An 18,235-nucleotide genomic window follows, 5' to 3' on the forward strand; every position below is an offset into this window, starting at 1 on the left:
ACTATAGCTCTATATGTTGGGCTTGTGCAGACAGGTTGAGATTCGATATAGCATATAACGTGTAGTGTAACTTGTTCTGTAAAAGGTTAGATGGCCTGCAGTGTTTCATAAACACACTAGTACATCATTATATAGATAGCCAGATACATAGAGCACTCCTTGTCTATATTCCAGAAAGAGTGACATTACTGTGAAATGATTCTACTCATTACTGTAACTTTGTGTAAAAAGGATATTCTGCATAAAGAAATCAACGAGCTGTGTAATGAATGAGTAGTAAGCCTGAATTGTAAACGCTGTAAAGGTTTTTCGGTTCCTCTCATGAAGTTCTCTTTTTTTGCTTTCCCGCACACCTGACAGCTCCAGACATCAGTAATAGGCCAATCAATAACTGCTCATACAGGCCTGTCAGAGCGTCGCCTTCTGTTGAATCATGCAGAGAATGTGAAAATGAATCCCCCCCTCCATCTCTCACCCCCCCCCCTCTTATTTATTTATTTATTTATTTATTTATTTATTTATTTTTTTTTTTAAAAAAATATTTTGTTTCCTCTTCGTGCTTTGCCTTTGTCTCCGATGCCCAAAAGAGCATGCTGAGATGATGTCTGTACTCAGTGACTGCTCATTTTTTCTCCACTGCTGGTGCTTTTAGGCTTATCGCAGCCGGATTTTTGCACCTGCATTTCTGAAGCAAAACACATGATGATGTGGACCATATATAGCTTTTTGGTTCACACTTCTTATAAAATATAACATAAGTGGCGTTCTTTGCTGTAATATTTGAAAAGCATTTTGAATTTGATTAACGGCTCATCAGTGACATCGTTCTACTTATCTCACTTTTGTGTCTGCTGCTTTCTTTTTTTTTTTTTTTTTTTTTTTTTTTTTTTTTACCTCTACAGATAGTAAAGGGAAGGAGACGGCTGCTATGAAGGCGGACTTGCTACGAGCTCGGAATATGAAGCGCTATATTAACCAGCTCACAGTGGCTAAGAAGCAGTGTGAGAAGAGGATCCGGTTGCTGGGGGGTCCCAACTATGAGCAGCAGGAGGATGGGAACCAAGACGAGGGAGATGGGCCACAGGGCCAGAAGGTGAGGAGAACAGTGCTCAACCTATCAGCAAAGCTCACACCATTCAAACAAATCCAATCCCAGGACTAACCATGTCATGTCTGTTTCCCATCACTGCCCATGAAAGTAGGAGGAGTTTCTCTTGAGAGTTGACGAGTGATGTGCATGATTTAAAAAAAAAAAAAGGAATTTTTAAATGAAACCAGGCATATTTTATTTCAAGTTAAAATGTGCAATAGTGCTGCTGCATTTCCTCAGTAGGCTGCACAATTAATTTCATTTTTACTGTTATTGCGATGTCCGTTTCCTCAGTGCACACATTACGAAGAACTGAGATAAATGAGCGGTTTAGAAGTTATGAATAAGAGTGGCATTCAATTACGCGTACACAGCACCGGAGCAGCTCTGTAGGACTGTAGACTTGTTTATGCACGAGCACATGGATAAGTTCATTAGGGCAGGACTGCGAAGCAAAATGCGCACACACACACACACACACACACACACACACACACACACACACACACACACACAAAAAAAGGGGGATCATATGCTGAAAACACACACAGCAAAAATGTCTAGGAGAAGGAATTGGTACTGAAAAGTGAAGGCACATCTTTTAGTTTGGTTTTGAGTCAGATGACCATCTCAGGCCCAGGTTCTGTGTAAAACGTGTCAGGCAACACTGGCTCAAGAATATTCAGGTATAAAGTGGAGGTCATCATTGTCTCGATGACTGCAATTTTCCCAGATCATGTGGCTGCTCCACCATGCTTGACAGTTGGCATGAGGTGTTTATGGTGATGCGCTTTGTTTGGTTTTCACCAAGCTGCTGGTGCTATGACCAAACATCTCCATCTTGGTCTCATCAGGCCAAAGGATATTGTTCCAGAAATGTTGTGGTTTGTTCAGATGCAGTTTTGCAAACTGGAGTCATGCTGCCATATTCTTTTTGGAGAGAATGGGCTTTTCCTAGCCACCTTTCCATGAAAGACATGTAGACATGTTTGTTCAGTCTTATTCTGACTGTGCTGTCATGAACTTAAACATTTAATGTGCTTACAGAGGCCTGTAGGTCACATGATGTAGCTCATGGGTTTTTCTTTATATCTCTTGGCATTAAATGGTCTTATACTGAAATTGATTGGATGCCTACTCTTGGGGGGAAAACTCCTGGCAACGGTCTTGAAGGCTCTCCAGTTATAAAAAAAAAAAACCTTCTCACTGAATGGTGAATAAAATAGTGTATTTCAAATTGTTTGGAGATGGACTTATAACTCTTTTCAGATTGATTAGCAGAAACAGTTGCTTCTCTGAGGTCATGTCTAATGTCCTTTCTTCTTGGCATGAAGTAGACACACACCTGAGTGCTCCAGAACACCAATCTGCCAAAAGTTCTGCTTTTATTGAGGTACTCACACTTCTTGATTAACAAATCTTGTGCATTTCATTAGTTATGCCCCTTAATGATTGTGGAAGTAGGAAGGATGTACTTATTTTTCCCCACCTGCTTTCTGAATGTTGGTTTACTTTTTGGGAATAAATGACTACATATTGAAATCTGTTGTGTATTTTTGTTGTGACCTGAAGTCATATTTTTTTTATAGAAGTTGGTGAGAACCACACACTTTATTATTTAGGCTGTGGCCAATAAAAACATAGAATTGAAGGAGTGGGTATGTTCTTTTTCCCAGGACTGCAAGTGCAATACTTACCCGATAACATGGAGTCACATGTCTGAATCTCAAATGGCATTCTATATTCTGCATAATTGCACTAGATAGGGCTTTGAGAATGATGACATTTCCTCCCAAAATATGAATGATTGAATTTGAGGAGTGTTTTCAAAATTCAGCTGCAGACCTGGTGCTTCATAATTAACGATCACACACATGCTGTCGAGTTGATTTTGCTGAACATTTTCTAATTTCTCCTCCTCTCATGTTGTGCTGATAGTTTCTTGAGGCTATGTTTCTTCTGTCGCATTAAAAACTGCAGGCAATGCTCACTCATAGAAAAGAAAAGTGATCTAGTGCCACATTTTGCCGCCCTGAATTCTTTTTGCAAAAATAGATTCAACCAGTTACACACACACGCACACCATAATAATGAATGATTGAATATGAAATGAATAATGCCGCTGTCTTTATCTGCAGTTTCTCTCCACCGCTATTTCATTGCTCCTTTGTTCCTTCTTCTGTCTAATCACCTTTCTCAGAGAGGAAACGTACTGTAATAGAACCTTGCTCTGCACTTAATGGTATTACAGAACATGGTCTTCTTATCAGAGCCAAGTAAAATAGCTCGCACAGATTTGTCTCTGCCTGTCTCTGAGCACTAAATTTCATAGATCACTTCATGTGCTGTCCATTCACATTGTACTTGGGGATTGTCAGAGGTCAATTTGACAGGTTATTGCATACTTTTAGGCTCAGCAGATATGAAATCAAGTTCTCAGCCTCAACTAACAGTGTCTGTCATTTTTTTATTAGAGCTCACTATAATAGTAGATTTACTAGAATCTGCTGGTAATAATGAAAATCTTCATCCAGCCAATGTGCCAGGTATCAGGAATGGCTACAAATTTGTGTGATAGCTAATTGTCTAAAATTCAGCTGTACAGCAGCCTTTTGTATTATGCTAATACGACTACAAAATCTTCCTGAGCCTCATTGTGTAATCACTAGGAGTCTAGACACTCACAGTTACACTGCATTCCTAGTGGTGATTATAGAGATATCTACTTAGATCATCATCAACACTGCATGATTTTAATACACAGCAGGAGTGTTACTGCACACTTAAGACTGCTCAGTTAGTCATCTGTTAAAGCCTGACTGTTCGCCTCACACCTTCAGGGTTGGGGGTTTGATGCCCGCTACTGCCCTGTGTGTGTGAAGCTTGCATGTTCTCCCCGTGCTATGGGGGTTTCCTCCGGGTACTTCGGTTTCCTCCACCAGTCCAAAGACACGCATGGTAGGCTGATTGGCATGTCCAAAGTGTCCGTGGTGAGTGTGATTGTGCACTGCGATGGATTGGCACCCTGTCCAGGGTGTACCCCGCCTTGTGCCCGATGCTCCCTGTGATAGGCTCCAGGTTCCCTGTGACCCTGTAGTATAAGCGGTATAGAAAATGGATGAATGTGTTACGGATGGATGAGGGGGAGGGGGGTTGGGGGGTGTGGGTAGAACCTCCTGCGAGTAGGAGCTTTTTATTTTCTTAATTTCCGATCTAAACACTGTATTCCTTAACTCCAAAATAAAACTATATTTCCATCATATTTCTCTACAAACTGGCCTGAAACGGCTTTTATCAGTCCATACAGGATTTCGTGTACTTTAATTCATTAATTTATTTATTTTTGGTGATTGTTGCAGCCAAAAATGCTGCAATTGGTGACTTTGCTGCAGCCTTTTTCAAAATATGCGATGCAATTTAGAATTTTTTTGGTGCTTTTTTTTTCCCCCCCTGCGGAAAACTACTTGAAATGGCGTATTTGCAATTGCATAAACTTATTTTGCACGGACTTTGCAGTGATGTTTGTTGGTAAACGAGATCTTTAAGCTGTACTCATGTTTGGCACACGTGAATCGAAGAAGGCTTTGACTGAATGCTTGTTGTGATGGTCATATGACTCGTCTTGGCCCAAATCTGCAGTAATTTTAGAAAATTGCAAGTTCCTCTGAATATTGCGGAGTTTGCTTGCCTTTTGCATTATTTTCTCCGATCGCAAAATCCTGGAGGGAATTTTTTATATCTTACAGACAGTATATGTCCACTACATGATGTAGCATTAAGATTTCCCTTCCCTGGAACTAAGGGAAGCCAAACCTGTTCCAGCATGACAGTTCCCCTGTGCACAAAGCGAGCTCCATGAAGACATGGTTGCCAAGGCTTATGTGGAAGAACTCGAGTGGCCTGAGCCCTTACTTGAACCCCACTGAATACATTTGTGATGAATTTCAAGTGAGACCGTCTCACTTGACATCATTGCCAGACCTCACTAATGCTTGTGTTGCTCAATGGGCACAAATCCCCATAGGCACGCTCCGAAATCTTGTGGAAAGCTTCGTAGTAGATCTGATAACATGTCCAGTGATCTCTTCGGACTTTTCTGGAACGTAACGAACCTGAAATACATAAAGATAATATGATCAAGATATTGTTAGGTGGCCATTGTCAACTATAAACAACAGTTCCCTGATTTGAGAAAGTTGTTTGTAAAGATAATTTAGCTAGCTTAGTTAGCTCAGTCACATTAGATATAAAGCTTTTAAGAAAGGTTCACAGGGCATCTGGTTATGAACTTAAGTGAAACTGTAGAAGTTCGGAAGTTGAAAAAAGGCAAGTTCTGCAACTTGCTGCTTGTTCTAATTTGTAAATGAAAAATCACTTATTTTTCCCAGCTCTGGGTGTGTTTTTTTTTTTTCCCCTTGTGCTTCCAGGGTCATAGTGGTAGGATTCACATTAAAAGAAAAGAAAAAAAACCTTCCAAACTAGACTACACCTGCTTCAGTTTTAAATCCGATTACAGATTCATATAATATATGAATGCGTGTGTGTGTATATGTGTGTGTGTGTGTGTGTGTGTATATGTGTATATGTGTGTGTGTGTATATATATATATATATATATATATATATATATATATATATATATATATATATATATATATAAATAATGTGTGTGTGTGCTGATCCTTTGTCACTTACAATTTCCTCTTTTCTCACACAGATTCTTCAGTTTGAGGAGATCATGTCTAACGCTGTGTTCAGGGAGCATTTCCGTGTTTATATGGAGCGTGTGGATAAGAGAGCCCTCGTCAGTTTTTGGGAGCTGGTAGAGATACTCAAAAGTGCTAACAAGGTGAGAGACAATATGCACCTTCTTAAGGCTTTTTGAAACAAGGAGAATATTTGGTTGTAGTTTGAACTCTTAAGGGAGTTAATTACTGAACAGCTGATCAGCTTTCATTTCTGAATGCAGAAATTTCTTGTGATTTGTTAACACTATCATATGATGAGCACAAGTTGGCCTGGGTAGCCTTTTTCGAACGCGCTGGAGGCGTTCAAAATTTGAACAGGGTACTTTTGTTTGAATTTTATTTTCCCTACTCTACCGAATTGTGCTGAACTTTTGCTGCAAACGTACAGATCTGGCCTCCAGGATTGCAGTCGGTTCTTCTAGTCACATTTTTGGTAATCTGAACTCATATGATTACATGCCTATGTGAGTAAATAATGCAGGGTAATGTTGTGGGGGGAAGCAGCGCCAGAGCATAAAAACACGGCATAATGAGAGTTCACTGTGTTCTGGCACATCAGTGTTCATCAGGTCATTTTAATCATTATTGATTGAAAGGTTTTGTGTCCAGAGAGACCTTGTAAAATGGGGCGGAGGGAGGGATATGATGTACTATATGTCCGCTGTATGATGTAGCATTAAGACTTTCCTTCACTGGAACTCAGGGAACCCAAAACTGTTCCGGCATGACAGTTCCCCTATGCACAAAACAAGCACTATGAAAACATGGTTTGCCAAAGTTGAGCCCTTACTTCAACCCCACTGAACACATTTGTGATGAATTTGAAATGTGACATTCTCACTTGATCTCAGTGCCAGACCTCACTAAAGCTTGTGTTGCTCAGTGGGTGCAAATCCCCATAGGTACGCTCCAAAATCTTGAAAGCCTTTCCAGAAGATTGGAAGCTGTTATAACCGCAAAGAAGGTACCAGCTCCTACAAGCCAGGGGACACCCTGGGCAGGATAATAATTTGGAAATGCCAATCAGCCTACAACGCAAGTCTTTGGACTGGAGGAGGAAACCGGAGAACATGCAAACCGCACACACAGGGCCAGAGGTGGGATTTGAACCCCCAACCCCGGAGGTGTGAGGCAAATGTGCTAACCGCAAAGCCATCATTACCCCTCATCTTAATAACAATTACCTTATAAATAATTCTGGAATCCTATAAAGCACTATTAGTGTGCAGCCATTAAAATTTGTCCAGTCTCAATGATTCCTTACCTCACATTGTCATGTACGTGTTCTTTATCATAGTGTACCAACAGTACTTCTCTTGTTCTGTGACATATAACCTGCTTGTTCTAGATTAGCTTTGTGTTTATAAATAAAATATGTTTGAAGTGGAGTTTGAAAGTAAAAGGTTAAATCCAATAAAAATGATCATATCAGCATACTGCCAAGCTAACTCACCCACTGCTTAGGTTTCAGGAGCCGGACAGAAGGCAGTCCACATCCGGTTAATAAGATGGCAGTGGAATCAACCAGTCATGATTTGATTCAGTTTTGTGGCCCCAAAGCATCACTCCACATCTTTGTCCCAGAAATATGTGACTGATGGAGTATGAGCACTGGACCATTAGCTGGTCTTCATTTACGCAGCCATTCATTTTCTTTACAGCCAGTCACTATTGTCCAAGTTCAGAGAATTAGAAAACAATTCAGAGTCACTGAGCTAGCTAACTCTGTGTGGACATCTGTGCTGTCTCACTGGGAATGCAAGTTGCGCTTGCAGGTTTTAACTACAGCCATATGGCTGTGTAATTCGTTTTTGGTCTACAAGCTGAACGTGATTTCTTAATTCAATTAATTTCGTAATTAATTGAAGTACTTGGTGTTAAAAAAAACAATATTGTTTGTTTATTTTATTTCAAGGCAGCTGCATATTAAGTTAATGCATCTATTCAGTATTTTTTCCCCTCAACACCATGGAACGTACTGAAGCTGTAGACCTAAAATGCTTAATCGTCTACTGGTATATTATAGTTTATAGAGGTCAAAAGAACATTCACAGTTTCCATAAAACAAATACACTCTGGCACTGGGTATGTAGGCCATTTTAAATAATTCCTGAGTCAGATTGTCTTTTTTTTTTTTTTCTTTTCCCTTTTCTTTCTTTTTTCTTTCTGTGTACAGAGTGAGGTACCACAGCTGGTAGGCGAAATCTACCAGAACTTTTTTGTAGAGAGTCGGGAGATCCCAGTGGAGAAAGCTCTGTATAAGGAGATCCAGCAGACTCTGGTGGGGAACAAAGGCACGGATGTCTTTCACAAGATCCAGAGTGACGTCTACGAGACAATGAAGGAGCGATATTACCCCTCATTCCTTGTGAGCGACCTGTATGAGCGTCTTATCAAGCGGGAGGAGCAAAGAAGCAGCTCCCAGTCCAGCAGTGAGGAAAAAGATGATGGCGTGAGTACTTGCATCATAACACCTAGATGAGTAGAGACTGACGGTTAAATGATTGACATTAGCGAAACACCATGCTGCTTTCAAGAACCTGAACACTTTTTAACAATGAAGTGACGGTCAGCTTTTCATATCCTATAATAGGCCAAGAGGCTACAATTCTAATGTCAGTGATGAGCATCTCAGTAACCTTGATGCAGATTTGTTGCTATCCAGTGAAGAGACCAATTTTATTGATTGCTTTCAGTAAATCACATAGACCAGGTATATTTTCCCCCCAGTTTCTATTCACACAGCTACCCATGTTCCTGTGCAACCTGCATTCAGCAGAGCTTGGCTTGGATTAAATAAAACGGCAGTGTTATTTATAGCTTGCTATAAAATTATAGCTAATTTATACCTGCAGTTTTGGCTCTTTTCCCATAGAGGAAAAGAACAGCACTAGCCTGGAGTCTTGCAAGGTTCACTGTTGCTAAATAAAAAGTGAAAGATTACCCCTTCCATTGTAGTAATTATTTTGTATTTATAGGAATATTTTCCATGTAATCATAAAATACGAGGTAAAGGTTTGACCATGGCTGATTTTTTGTTGTTGTTTTCTTTTAAAATAAATAAATAAATAAATAAATAAATAATCCTACATTTTGATCTAAATCAGGGGTGTCAAACTCAAATTCTTCCCAGGCCACATCAGCATTCTGGGAGACACTGAAGGGCCTTAATCAAGGTCTATACTTATTATTTGTTTTTAAATGCATATTTAGCATATTTTAACGAGTAACACCAATAATCTATAAGGTCTGAAATTCAAATGAGATGTTTCTATAAGAAAAATAAGAAACTATTAGTGTATGCCCTATTAGATAATGACGGTCAAATTTTGCCTATTACCCAAAAACACAATATTTAACATAGAAACAGATACTCACATATTTTAACCAGTTGGAGGAAGAAAATAAGACACCAGCCGTGAGTGAGAAGAAACAAAGTGTCCAAGTTTATTGTTCCACCACACGAGATCCACACATTGTCTGTGTCTCTTAGTTGACCTTCTGCCTGCGTGCAGACGTACCCCACCTACGCTCTGAGGCCTGCCGCACTAATCAAATACATGTATTGTTATCCCCTGCGCATTGCTTATCTGTGTGTTATGTCTTAGGTGAACATCCGTTCTTACAGTCCACCAGCCCAGTGAATTCTCAATAAGATTACATACTACTCATACTAGGTCTCCCTCGTGTTTATTTCATGTATATTGCATATACAACAATAATAACATTTATCATATTGCTTTATAAGAAGCAGTCCTTTGTTTAATCCCATTTTATTGGATGCCAGCCTCTGTGATGTGAAACAGGATTAGCCAGTTGGATGTAATGCCTTGTTCTTGTTTCCATTCGAATGTTACTAGCCCGATAACTACACTATAAGCACAGAGATACGGAGGTGAGAGTTGGTGAAATAGCTGCTAGAGTTATCTGCAAAAGAAAGGTAGACCAGGGGTTATTGTATTTGATGTAGTTTTCCCATATTATTAACATATTATTTTAATCATTTTCAGTGGAAGTGTCATAAAGCTAATTAATGGCAACCTTATTAATAATATAAGGATTGTTTGATGGTCGATTGTGTTTTAAATGATTAACAAATCACTCTTCCCACCAAAATTAATTTCTGATTATGCCACTAACAGCACAACACACAATGTGCTTCTGAATTGTTTTAGATTTAAGTCTGACTTACATCAGCACAGGCGTCGATTTCAACCCGCGTTCAGACTGCGCTCAAGCCAGCCAGAGTGGAAACCAGAGTGGATATATATACAGTAACATCCCTTTTGGATGGTTATGCTGGATAGCTGATGGCTATCTGTGGTGAATTCTGGATCATGTGAAAATTCAACTCCGTTTTATTTGTATAGCCCTTTTAACAGTGGAAATTGTCACAAAACAGCTTTACAGAAAATGTTGAGCAGGCCTTATGTTTGACATGTGATCTAAAGGCTTAAGGTTAGACTGCCAAGAGTATGAGAAGCTGTCATCAAGGCAAATCCTGTTTAAAGATTCTAAATCATGAGCTCTTTGATCTTTTAGATCTTTGTAAAACATTTTTAAATGAAAGCAAAATGTATAGAAATAATGTTTATATGTATGGAAAAAAAGCAATGTACACTACCAGTCAAAAGTTTAGAGACACTCATTCTTTATTTTTTTTTTCCTCTCTCCATATTTTAGAATAATAATAATAAAGTCATCAAAACTCTGGAATTACACAAAGGGAACTATGGGAATTATGTTGTGATAAAATCCAAAATAAATCAAAATAATTTATTATTTTAACATCTTAAAAGTCGACAAGGTTTTCCTAGAATTTTCAGATATGTATTCTTGGCATTTTCTCAACTAATATCTTGAGGAATCCCCCTAATATGCTTTTTAAATAGTATTAAAGGAGTTCCCACCTACTGTACGCTGGACACTTACTGGCTGCTTCGCTCCAAGCAAAAGCCGTTAAAATTTATATATATATATATATATATATATATATATATATATATATATATATATATATATATATATATATATTTTTTTTTTTTTCATATAAAATGTTTAGTTTTCTAACGAAAGAAATGAACATGTTGGCACAATTATATTTTTGTCTACAACACCGATTTCAAGCATTTAAGCATACACCTTCAGATCAAAAGGTTTTTAAGATCATGAGAAACATTTCAGTCAACTGTCTCCAAGCCGTTGACCGGTAATGTTTTTTGCAATGTACTTAACAAAGTTGTCCAAAAGTGATGCATAGGGTGCTACAAAAGATGATCGTAAAACATCATCAGTGATCATCACTTCCTTATATGAACTTTGCCTTGGACGAAGTGACATTGCCTACATCATTATAATGACATTTAGCAAGACAAGTTTTAGTCATGTGATTATCAGTGCACTTTTTTATCATGACTACATTGGAAGTTAACAAAAATGTTTGTCAGCTCCTTGTTGGCGTTGATTCAATATTCTGCCCATGTGTGTGTTTGCGTGTGCAGTGTCAGACCATGGAGGGGGGAGAGGTGACTCTGGACGAGGGCACTAAAGGTATTAACGAGCAGGCCAGTTATGCTGCTAACAAACTCCGGCAACTCTGCGAAGGTCTGGACTACAAGCGCCAAGCACTGGGCTCCATACAGAACGCACCCAGACCTGACAAAAAGGTGTGAATATTGGACAAAAATTTATTTATTTTAATCGGGTTATCAAATGAACAGAAGATCCATTGCACATGCAAATAACAGAGCCAGGCTCCTGATTTGATTATAATTCTTTGATTATAATTATTAGCAGACAGAATATTGTTATAGAGTACGTTGCTCAGTCTGTGGAAATGTATATATTCTTGCCTCTGGCCCTCAATAACAAATGACTTGACGTCCCTATAGACGGATTTATTAATCTTACCCTCACTGTGTGCCTGTTAACCCCAAGGTTAGTATTAGCATTCATCTTCAGCACAGCCACTCTTGTTCTACTCTTCTCTGTGCTGCCAGGAAGTGACAAGTGCCCTTGTAAAATCACCCCTGGAAAAGGCAGACATGTGCTTTCTGTCTAAGTCCATTTCTAGAGGACACACTCCGGGATCTTTGAATTCAACTGTGCTTTATTCTGCTGTTTTTTTTGTCTTGCTGTTTTAATATTGTGCCTTATTCATTTATTTATAGGCTCAAAACAAAATATGAGACTGTTCGCTGTGATGAGGTTGCCAGCATCATTTGTGTTTTGTATGTGTGTTTGTGTATGCAGATTGTGTCGCTCCTGAAAGAGGAGATTGGGGTGATGGAGAAGGAGCACAGCGACCTGCAGCTGCATATCTCGCGTACAGATTGGTGGTGTGAGAATCTGGGTGCATGGAGAGCTGTGATTAATACAGCTGAGGTCAGTCTGCCAGGTGTTGCTTTAGGAACAACAGAACAGGAACAACAGATTATCCAAAAGTAGACTGCTGCCTAGGGAGGAAAGTTTGACCACAAATAATGATCAAAGAAAATCACTAAAAAGTAAGAATGCACAAAATTTATAGAAAAATCTACCCTCCTTCTATTTATTAAAAGAGTAAGTTTACATCACTGTTGGAATCTTCTCTGATGGCTATAGAAGCACTGAGAGGTTTTAAGCCAACCATGACGTGGAAGGGGCAAAAAGCAGCCTCTTGGTGGCTGTAAACACGCACTTTGAGATGGACTACATGTAGTCAACGATTTGTTACATAGTATGAAATTGAGTCTAGTTAAAGTCACACTAGTATACAAATGAAAAAACCAACTGTAATATATAAAATGTTATAATCTGTGTTGTGTTTTATGGTCTGCTTTATTTAGTAGATATTGAAATGGCTGACATTTCATTACCTTCTAGTACTTCACTTAAGCATTCATTTGCAAATTCAAGAAAAGCATAATAATAATACACCATTGGTTTTCAGTTTTGATTCAGGCCAAGTTGTTCTGAACTTCATCTTCATTTCTTTTGCATCTCCATTTCAATAAAATGTAAAAAAATAAAATAAAAATAAAAATGCAATTAAACGTCATGTAATACATGTAATGTACACTTCCCATTTATCATACAGTTTTTATTTAGATAAAACACTGAGTAAGGGAATATGTATTTGTGTGTGTAGAATATATATATATATATATATATACACACACATATATACACACACACACCAAGATATAATAATGTCAGACCTTTTTTCACCTCTGATGTGATATAGCGACTAATAAAATAAAATAAAATAAATTTATGAGGCACGCGACTGTACTAGGAATTAACCAATCACTCATTTAAACTCATGTTCGAAAGTAGTTATCATGCACCTGTCATCAATGAAGTGATTCTGGTTAACCCCAAAATAAAGATTTGCTGTTTGTTCTTTATGGGCACAATTCTAAAAGATATGTTTAAAAAAAAACAGGAGAGCTCATCACACAAAGAACACCATACCCACGGTGAAGCATGGTGGTGGCAGCATCCTGCTATGGGGCTGCTTCGTGTCAGCTGGGACTGGGGCTCTAGTCAAGATGGAGGGAATCATAGATAGTGCCAAATACCAATCTATTTTGGCACAAAAACCTGCAGGCATCTGTTAGACAGCTGATGATGAATAAAAATATCAATTCCAGCATGACAATAACCTAAAGCGCAAATCCAAGTCAACAAAGGAATGGTTTCAGAAGATCAACAGTTTTGAAAGACCCAGTCAGAGCCCAGATCGAAATCCTATTGAAGTCTGTGGAATGACTTGAAGTGGACGGTCTCTTGCTATTTGATAGATCTGGAGCATTTTCCCCAGAGAAAAGTGGAATAAAATAGCCCATTCAAGATGTTGGCTCTCACCCAAACAAACTGACTGCTGTATTACAAACAAAAGGCGCTTTAACAAAGTATTAGTTATGGGATGTGCATGCTTATGCAACCAGGTTATTAGTAGGGGTTTTTTTTTTTTTCCTTTTTGTTTTTTTTTTCCACTAAATTATTTTTTTTGCAGATTTATTTTTTGTTGGTTGCTATAACACTTTAAAAAAGGAAAAGATCTGACATGATTTATCGTGGCTTCATTTTTTACTTCACAAAAACCTGCAATTTTAACAGTGCTGTGTAGCCTCGCATCATCTCAGGGAGTTCTCCTAGCCACTCTCACCTCTGGCTTTCTAATTAGTGATCTATATCTAGACCCAGATTTCTGTGAAGCTGTTTTTCTATTCTGAAATGTGCTATACAAAAAAAAGAAAAAAAAAAAAGAAAGAATTTAACTTAATTGGAGATAAACATAACATCAGAACTGCAGAACAGCTGAGCTTCATATCTATGACACTGTGCCCTTGTTTATAGATTGTCTTTTCTAGCTCTGATTTCGCTGCAGCAGAAATTAAATATAGACAGAAGGAATTGTGGTTAGAAGAACGCCTGCCAGGTGGCTGAGAAACAAACCCTGACTTGATGTGCTTCTTTTTGATGTGCAGAGGAGTTTCATACATACCCATGTTATAAACAAGCAGAGTTCTCTTACCTGTTCATTTAGGCATTATAGTTTTTAATATTCAATATTTTTTAACATTAAACTTTGAATTGCAGTTGGCAAATTATTAATTTCATGTCAACATGTATGTCTATTTGAAATGATGTTTGCAATTGTACTACCTTTCCATGTGTCCATGAACATATTTTTTTACATATGGGTTTTCTATGTATGTCTCTTGCCATTAAAACACCTATAGACCACATCCACAGTACTTCACAGAAACAAATAACTTACTTTCTGGCCTGTAGATGGGAGGCATTGACATCCTGAAAGAGACCACTCACATCAGGATGGAAATGTTTCATTTATATATGAAGCATTTCAGGATGGAAATTTATATTTCAGGAAGAAATGTGTCAGCATAGGGAATCAAATCAGCATCCTTAACCCATTACATAGGCACTTTAATGTAGCACATCATACTTTTGGCTTGTTGCTCTATTTGTATACAGATCTTATTAACAGCCTTTGTCTATTACCAGTTTTCTCCAGCTTAATTTGCTGTCAGACATTCAGTGATCATTTGTCTATTGTAAAACATTTTAACAATAGATCCCAGTTGTGTGTCTGATTGTACCCAATGCAACCTGGTTCACTCTTACCTTAACGCATGGCCTTTCAGAATTAAACTACTTCTGTTGCTTACTATTCATTTAAACACATGCCTGCGATGTTTGAGAAGCAGACATGTTTGCAGTTGGTTAAATATTTTCTTTCATGACCAGTTAAACAGTGTATAATGTGTTTGTGCACACTACCAGGCTTGTGAGGAGAACGGCGAGCAAATGGCGTGTTATTCAGTAGCAGTGAGTCTGTTGGAAGGAGAGGACTCGGAGAACAGCAACTGGTGTGTCACAAGGAAGCTGAGCGAGTTTCAGGCCCTGTACAGGAAGCTGACCGAGGTACCCGTCCTCACCTGGGGACATCTGATTACTTGATGCATGCTCGTTTCTTTCAGAGAGCATTTAATCCTCACTTCAGTGTTGGCATCTGAGTCCACAGTGACTCTTTGCCATGTCCCTGACTGAGTTGCTATGGCAACGAGATGAGTCATTGGGCTGTTGCATGTTTTGCGATGTGATGCAAATTACGCTTGACAAAACTCTAACGCCACAGGCCACCCGCCTCTCTTTCTGTCTCTCTCTCTCGCCAGTGTTTCCCCTCTTTGAAGAAGGTCCAGCTGCCGTCACTCAGTAAACTGCCGTTCAAGTCCATTGACCAAAAATTTCTTGAGAAGTCCAAAAACCAACTGAACACATTTTTGCAGGTGAGCTATAATATTGCCATGTACTGCAGACTGCATTTGCAACAATTATTCATCCTACAAGCGCACATCTGACTGTTTTTATTTTAGAAGCAGAGCCAAAGCAATTTCAGCTCCCTAGGTAGCTTGTTTGTGCCTGTTAGCTGAAGGGGTGCTGAGACTGAGTGTAGTCTGATTGGATGTGTTCTCATGAGCAGTAGCACATAGCTACAGAAAGAGCAGTGCAGGAATCAAAACTTTCCCATAACTGTCTTCTATTTGGATGGAAGTCAATTAAATGTTTTCAATGACAAAATAAGGATGAGTCACAGCTTTAGCCAGATGTTCTGAGCTCTGTGATTAATTAGCCTGCCAGTTGGATGAGCAGTCAAAAACCTCTTGGGAGGTCGCTTTAACATATGCAGCATCTAGCAAACCTTTTTTTTTCTTTCAGAGTGGTTTGTTTAGGCAGTTGAGAACGCAGCAATCACACTCGAGTGCAAACCAAACCAACTGGTACAAGACCGTCTGAGTGAGCTAGTCTCTGTCCGGTTCTAAGCCGGATCTGGTGGGGTTTGATTGCAGTCGAAGTGATTTAACCCTAAATCGAAACCAACTGCTGGAAGTGAACCAAGCATGTCGTGTATTATTGGCCAAATTGTTTTAGAAGTTATCTACTAAAGGTGCAAACTGAGACAAAGGACAGAGCTGTAGTGCTGAAGAAATGTGGTAAGGGAAAATAAAATATACGGTGGATACTAGATACAACACAAAATGTAAACTAGTGATTTATAATATTTTATTTAGCACAGACTATATGCTTTCTGTGCTCGGGTGGTTAAAAAGAAAATTTCTAAGCACACGTGACAAACCTTTTGTTTACCTTTTTCCATTGTCATATTTCTGTCCACTGAATTGAAGAGTTTTACGAGTACGTTTTCAGCCCCACATGGCCCTTAGTCGACTTTGTTTGCTTGCTTTTTTTGGTTTGTTTAGTTGTTTGCATGTGAAACCAAACCAAATAGCAAGTGAACCAAAAGTATCACTCTAATTTGGATTTGACAAACAGACCAAAGCATCCTAAAGAGCAGCAAAATCCACCACTAAAGGTGATGCAGAGCACTTGTTCCACTAAGAAAACAAGAGATGGATAGATTGATTGAACAATTAATCGATCAATTGTGTCTCATGTGTAGAAAATGCTGACAGATGAGCGTATGTGCCAGAGTGAAGCTCTGTACGCATTCCTCAGCCCATCACCAGAGTACCTTAAGGTCATCGACGTCCAAAAAAAATCCACTTTCTCCCTCGCCTCATTTCTGGAGAGACTGCCAGGAGACCTTTTCTCCCATCAAGAGGTGACACACACACACACACACACACACACACACACACACACACCAATTTCTGACGAGCATGTGAAGTGACAGGAGTAGTAGAAAAAAGTTTAATAGAAATGGCTCCATACCCACATTTCATACAAAGTAAAACTGCAGAGACAGTGTAGAGAGCCTTAGACCAGAGATGATTTGGCACATGCAATAGCACTCTTAAAGGAGTTTTTGTGTGTGTGTGTGTCCCTGTATTTTGGTGTTTTCTGGACTGTAAGGGAACTCAGCTAAAGTTACAGCACTATAGTGTCTCTCATCACACCATTGAGAACCAAAGCCAGTATGATTGGAAGCAATTGATTTTTTTATTACATTATATAATAATAAAACACTGATTTATTATTTTTAAACAGCTGTTTGTATTGACACAATCAGTTCTCTGATTCATCTAATTAGCTAATGTACCACAGAAAGCTTGGGCCACCTTGCTAACTCTCCAACCATAGGAGAGCCTCAATGCCACATTCAGTTAAATATTTCACTCCTCTTCCTGTTCTTTTTCTTGATTATGAATATTCATGAGCAGTCTTAGTACAAACTGTGAGTTGGAGACACACAGGAAGGCACTCCAAAACATGATTTTCTATGCATCCGCCCCATCCTTCACAGGAAAATACAGTAGAAACATTAAGGAATATAATTGTGTAATTCCATCTGTCCCATTCTAATTCACCATAAAATTCAAATTATCAAAAATAAAATTCACTGTCTGAAGAACCTTTCCAGTTTCTTCATTCAGTTACTTTGGTATTTTTTTTTTCCCCCTGGTGAAAGAGAAAGTACACATTTATCTCTCTATATCTATCTGTCTATTTCTCTAACTCACTCAGGATGAGGTTGAGGATGACAGCGATCTCTCCGACTACGGCGATGAGGTGGACGGGAAGAAAGATGTCCTTGCTGAGCCCTTCTTTATGCTCGTTGGAGAGGTGTTTGAACTCAGGGGCAGTAAGTGAAGCCTCATGTACACTACCGGTCAAAAGTTTGGAGACGCTTGACTGAAATGTTTCTCATGATCTGAAAAACCTTTTGATCTGAAGGTGTATGATTAAATGTTTGAAATCGGTGTTATATAATTGTGCCAACATATTAGTTTCTTTTATTAGAAAACTAACTGCAAAATTTTTTTATTTAAACTGATACAATATTCTGAAAAGCAGCCAATAAGTGTCCAGCATGCAGTAGGTGGGAACTCATTTAATACTGTTTAAAAAGCATCTCAGGGGGATTC

The 18,235-nt window shown here is 38.7% G+C and overlaps 1 protein-coding gene across 1 annotated transcript in view; it reads left to right on the top strand.

The window, feature by feature from the left end:
- snx25 (sorting nexin 25) overlaps nucleotides 1–18,235 on the top strand; it is a 50,527-nt gene that overhangs the window by 25,929 nt on the left and 6,363 nt on the right. Inside the window, exons 7-15 of the mRNA XM_053630547.1 lie at nucleotides 903–1,093; nucleotides 5,807–5,938; nucleotides 8,014–8,289; nucleotides 11,339–11,503; nucleotides 12,090–12,221; nucleotides 15,132–15,272; nucleotides 15,524–15,637; nucleotides 16,810–16,971; nucleotides 17,835–17,952. Of these exons, the coding sequence (XP_053486522.1) occupies nucleotides 903–1,093; nucleotides 5,807–5,938; nucleotides 8,014–8,289; nucleotides 11,339–11,503; nucleotides 12,090–12,221; nucleotides 15,132–15,272; nucleotides 15,524–15,637; nucleotides 16,810–16,971; nucleotides 17,835–17,952 (1,431 nt within the window). The remainder of the gene's footprint in view (nucleotides 1–902; nucleotides 1,094–5,806; nucleotides 5,939–8,013; nucleotides 8,290–11,338; nucleotides 11,504–12,089; nucleotides 12,222–15,131; nucleotides 15,273–15,523; nucleotides 15,638–16,809; nucleotides 16,972–17,834; nucleotides 17,953–18,235) is intronic.

The sequence above is a fragment of the Ictalurus furcatus genome, chromosome 8, assembly GCF_023375685.1.
Source record: "Ictalurus furcatus strain D&B chromosome 8, Billie_1.0, whole genome shotgun sequence".
Taxonomy (NCBI): domain Eukaryota; kingdom Metazoa; phylum Chordata; class Actinopteri; order Siluriformes; family Ictaluridae; genus Ictalurus; species Ictalurus furcatus.